The sequence below is a fragment of the Nicotiana tabacum genome, chromosome 8 (assembly GCF_000715075.1).
Source record: "Nicotiana tabacum cultivar K326 chromosome 8, ASM71507v2, whole genome shotgun sequence".
Classification (NCBI taxonomy): domain Eukaryota; kingdom Viridiplantae; phylum Streptophyta; class Magnoliopsida; order Solanales; family Solanaceae; genus Nicotiana; species Nicotiana tabacum.
The window spans coordinates 64,162,507-64,167,823 of record NC_134087.1 but is presented as its reverse complement, the minus strand read 5'-3'; the positions used below and the strand labels follow the sequence as shown (position 1 = coordinate 64,167,823).

Genomic DNA, 5,317 nt, shown 5'->3' with positions numbered 1-5,317 from the left:
CAACTACCTCATCAGCAACAGGATAGTAATATGATCGAAATCAGGGGTATACTGCAACAACTCATTGGGACAAAAGGAAAGATGCAAGAGAAGTTAGTTGCACATGATTTAGCAATCAAAGGCATTGAAACTCAATTGGGACTTCTATATATGGCCTTGAATAATTGCCTACAAGGAACATTGCCTGCAGATATAAACGTTAATCCAAAGGAGCAAAACCTGAATCAGTTCATGGCAGTGAGTCTCAGGAATGGGAGAGATTTAGATAGGGAGCAAGAAGTTTCTCAATTGAGGAGAGAGACAACACCAACTACTCCAGCTGCCCCAGTTACATTAGACACCGATGAGTCGGCAAAGCTCACCGAGGTTTTAATCGAGCAAGCATAGATTGACAAGGGGAAGGAGAAGGAAGGTGAACAACTCCCAGAACAGGTAGTAGAAAAAGCTTCCAGCAAAAAAAAAGACGAAAAGCAGTGGGCAGAGGTTGATTCATGCACCATTCCCTCACAGGTTGGCAAAGCAAAAGAAAGATGATCAATACAGGAAATTCATGGAAATGCTCAGACAAATTCAACTGAATATTCCATAGATGGATGCTTTGAGGGAAATGCCAGGGTATGCAAAAATAATGAAGGACCTGATGTCGCAAAAATTTGACTTCCGGGACCTATCCACTGTAACTCTAACGTAGACCTGCCGTGCGATAGTGACAAAACCTATGGCTCAAAAGGCGTCTGCTCGAGGTAGTTTCACTATCCCATGAACCATTAGGAGTTATGCTTTTTTCTAAAGCATTGTGTGATTTGGGAGCCAGCATAAACTTGATGTCATTGGCAATCTCTACAAAACTGCGCATTGGCAGAGCTAGACCGACCTTAATGTTGCTGCAACTGGCTGATCGCACAGTGAAAAGACCGACCAGAAATCTTAATGATGTGCTTGTTCAAGTGGGGAAATTTGTATTCCCTATAGACTTCGTCATCCTTGACTGTCAAGTGGATGAAGAGATACCAATCATTCTGGGCAGGTCGTTTCTATCCATTGGGAGAGCATTGATTGGTTGTGAGACTGGGGAATTGAAAATGAGGTTGAACAATGAAGAAATCATATTCAATTCTCAACAATCTATGAGAAGACCCAGTGAATTTGCAAATTGCTCACTGGTGGAGGCTGTAGATATGATACTACAAGAGGAGGATGAGATTATTAATGTTAGGGATCCGCTAGAAACTTGCTTGATGAATCTGGAAAATGTGGATGGTAAGGAGTTGGCATAGTGGGTCATGGCTCTCGAAGGTCAAGGGTTCTGGGCAAGGGAACCCCAGTTCGAGCCTCTACACTTAGAAGAAAGAACAACACCACCTGCAAAACCATCGATAGAGGAGCCACCACAGTTGGACCTGAAACCGCTTCCAGCTCACCTCAGGTACGCTTTCTTAGGGCCTAATTCTACTTCACCTGTTATTATATCATCTGGTTTGCTAGTTGTGCAGCTAGAGCAACTCCTACAGGTGTTACAGGAATGTAAGACTGCCATTGCTTGGACCATGGTGGACATAAAGGGTATCAGCCCAGCTTTTTGTATGCACAAGATTCTCCTGGAAGAAGGGCATAAACCTTCTAGAGAAAATCAATGAAGGCTGAACCCGAATATGAAAGAGGTGCTGAAAAAGGAAGTGATCAAATGGTTAGATGCGGGTATCATCTTCCCCATCTCTGACAACAATTGGGTTAGTCATGTCCAATGTGTACCAAAAAAGGGAGTAATGATGATAATACAGAATGAGAAGAACGAGCTTATCTCAACCCGTACAGTTGTCACACCTTCTTTTTACACCCGAGGGGAGTATAAGGGAGTTTTTCCAATTAAAGTGACATTATTCAAAATAAAATTATTTTATTTAAATTAAAGTCGCCACTTGGGATAATTTATTTGGTGTCCCAAGTCACCGGTTTATTTTAAATCTCAAATCGAGGAAAATCGACTTTATTGAAAAGTCTGCGAAACCATAAAACTAGGTAAGGAATTCTGTTAACCCGGGAGAAGGTGTTAGGCATTCCCGAATTCCGTAGTTCTAGCACGGTCGCTTAACTATTAATAATTGGCCTAATTATCTGATTTACTATATGTTTTAAACCTAATATGCATTTTTAACGTTATAACCACTTTTAATTAATTTAATCGCTTTTTAGGATTTATGGAATTATTTCTTGAACAAGTTACGATTGTCGTACACTTGTTTGTTTGATACACATTATGAATCGTGTCAGAGGAACCGTACCCACGATCTACAACATGTTTAATTTATTAACGTTATTAGAAGTTGTGGCCGGGTCACATAAATGTACTCCCGAATTTGGAAATTATGTATCACAACTAGGTCACAGGAATCGTACCCATAGCTATGATAATTTAATTACGCGTCTAAAACAAACTACGATTGTTCATGGATTATTTTCCTAAACTACTTTGAAATTATTGAGAGGCTTTGTAGTGCAGACTTAAAAGTTTCTTTTTGGTTTTCAACTTTTGAGTGTTCAAAGTTCGACATCATGTGAATCCCAAAGCTATTAATGTTGAAACAAGCTTTGGTCTACAGACTTTGGAAATTATGACATCAGTTAGGGAATTCAACTTCATGGCAATGAAAGCTTTAATATTATAGGATCAGGCAACTAGCGTTTGCTTTAGCGCAAATCGGACTTCAATTAAGGTATATCACAATCGAAGACTTCTCTAAAACATCTACTGTTTATTGTGAAGGCCGTAGTTATAGAAATTATCGTAGAGAAAGAGTAATACTTTAGATAATGAGACTTGAATAAGTTAAGTACAAATCAATATCCAAGTTAGATGTGTATTAATATCCTTAGCTTTTTCAACACTTTTCAAAACTTTCAGTACTCTCATTAGTATAACTGTTTATCAAATTAGAAACTATATTGGTCCTAAGAAGAACTAACATCAAAATTACTCCAAAACAGTGATCAGTGCTAAAGATACTGAACACCTAAATGCTGCATCTTTCATTCTTGCTTTTTACATGAAGCCATAACTACATTACTATAACAGCACTATTTCTATAACACAACAACTCTATTAAGAACAATAAATAAATCCAACTTGAAAATTACCACCAGAAATCAGCTCCCATCAAACACCAAAAAAGAAACGTTAGTCAGCCAACAAAACAAAATCAACCGTGAAACCGGCTTTTAACCAACCTTTCAAACATCACTGTTTCAACAAAATGAGCAGCTGAAATTTTGCCTTTCCTCTGTAAAAATCAGTCCCAAAAATGATCCGAAATGAACCCAGAAACAACTTTTTTTTCGTACTAAAATACACCCAAAGCTACACACGAATGCTCTTCAAATCAACATTAAATTCACAGCATGCTAGAGCTCAATATTTGAATCACAATTAATCAACCAGATTCAAACTATGGAGACTAAATATCATCAGGTATATATTCATACGCATTGTAACATAGAGGGAGAACTCGGCCTTTTTTATTTATTCTAACAAATGGCCCAAATAAACATTACACAAAGCAGGGAAGCCAAGGCCAAGATGAGTACCTGGAGCGCAAGTCTACAGCTCCAAAAATCAGACAAAAGGCAAAGAAATCGGCTGACTGGAGCCCAGCGATACAGGTCCAACGATCAGCAGCAAAATCAAGCAATAATTTGAGTTAAAATCACTCCCTTAAAACCCAGAATATACAGGATAATGGAGCAGTTTAGATGACTTCAAAAATTTCCTTTAATGTCACGACCCGGACTTTCCTTTAATGCGACCAACAACGGAATAATAGTAATAATTAAAGAAATGCGGAAGATCAAATCTGATAACTTAGCAAATACTAGTACGAAAAATATAAAATACATCTCTACCTAGAATTGGTGTCACAATATCACGGACCATCTACGAATGCTACAAAGAGTTGTCTGAAAAGAAGGATACAATCTTTCTCTGAAGTAAGTGAAAATAGAATATAAAAGATAGAAGGAGACGCCAAGGCCTACGGATGTTTGCAGGACTACCTCGGGTCTCTGCTGGTACCGATCTGCACACAGTGCAGAATGTAGTATCAGCACAATTGACCCCATGTGCTGGTAAGTGTCGAGCCTAACCTCAGCAAAGTAGTGACGAGACTAGGACAAGACTACCAAATAAACCTATGGAGTTAAAGCATATACGGCAAGTAATAATAACGAGAACTAGCAGTTAAATATGGGAGGGGAATATGCCGTGAGGAATATCAAGTACCAACAGAATATCTGGAGAAAAACATAAAGAACATCTTAAATTTCGCATCAGTAAGAATAAGGAAAACAATAACGAATCAATGTCCACTTTTATTCTTTATTGTTGCGGCGCGCAACCCGATCCAAGTCATATAACACTGTTGCGGCGTGCAACCCGATCCAATTCATAGAATACTGTTGCGGCGTGCAACCCGATCCAAATCATATATCACTGTTGCAGCATGCAACCCGACCCCTCCTGTCCTCCCTTATTACTCCTTGTTATTGCGTGCAACCTGATCCCATTTAATATTGTTGCGGCGTGCAACCCGATCCCAATATACAAATCAACATCAATCACAAAATAATACCGGCAAGGGAACAATAAGAAAACAACAATATCCCGACAAGGGAATCAACAACGAGAATAAACACATCTCGGCAAGGGAACCAACAATAAGAATTAAATAAGTTCCGGCAAGGGAATCAGCTATAACCAAACTAGTACCAATAATTAATTTCACAAATGAAACCTCAACTGGAGCCAACGCTCAACAATAAACAAATACCTTGAAGATAATCATAATTCTTGACCAACACGGAGAATCAACAATTTAGGCATTTGTATTACTTATTAAGAAACACATCGATTACAATTTGAGACTCACAGGCATGCTTGATAACGACGTATAAATACTCGTCATCACACATGTACGTCGTACACTACGCTAGCACATATCAAATAAAGCACGATACCTATTCCCTCAAGCTAAGGTTAGACCAAACTCTTACCTCGAACTTTCACGGCCAACCCAAGCCTCAAACACCGCTTTTCCTTTAGAATTCGCCTCCAAGTTACTTGTATCTAACCCAAATTAATTTAACAACATCAATAAATTCTAAAGAATTCATACCAAATGCTTAATTATAGGTTTTCTATCATTTTCCCCAAAAAGTCAAAAATTGACCCCGGGCCCGCTTGGTCAAACTCGAGGTTCGGATAAAAACCCGATCACCCATTCACCCACGAGCCCAAATATGCAATTAGTTTCGAAATCTGACCCCA

The 5,317-nt window shown here is 38.8% G+C and overlaps 1 protein-coding gene across 1 annotated transcript; it reads left to right on the top strand.

The window, feature by feature from the left end:
- Nucleotides 1-589: 589 nt before the first annotated feature.
- LOC142163128 (uncharacterized) lies at nucleotides 590-1,277 on the top strand. The gene is made up of 2 exons (XM_075220382.1): nucleotides 590-615; nucleotides 815-1,277. Exons 1-2 carry the CDS (start codon nucleotides 590-592, stop codon nucleotides 1,275-1,277), a joined length of 489 nt encoding a protein of 162 aa, XP_075076483.1.
- The last annotated feature ends 4,040 nt before the right edge of the window (nucleotides 1,278-5,317 follow it).

Excerpts from the sequence above, each read along its gene's own strand:
- LOC142163128 (XM_075220382.1), top strand. The coding sequence starts at position 590 with ATGGATGCTTTGAGGGAAATGCCAGG. Across the intron at positions 616-814 it reads GCTTTGAGGGAAATGCCAGG|CATAAACTTGATGTCATTGG; the intron begins GTATGCAAAAAT and ends TTTGGGAGCCAG.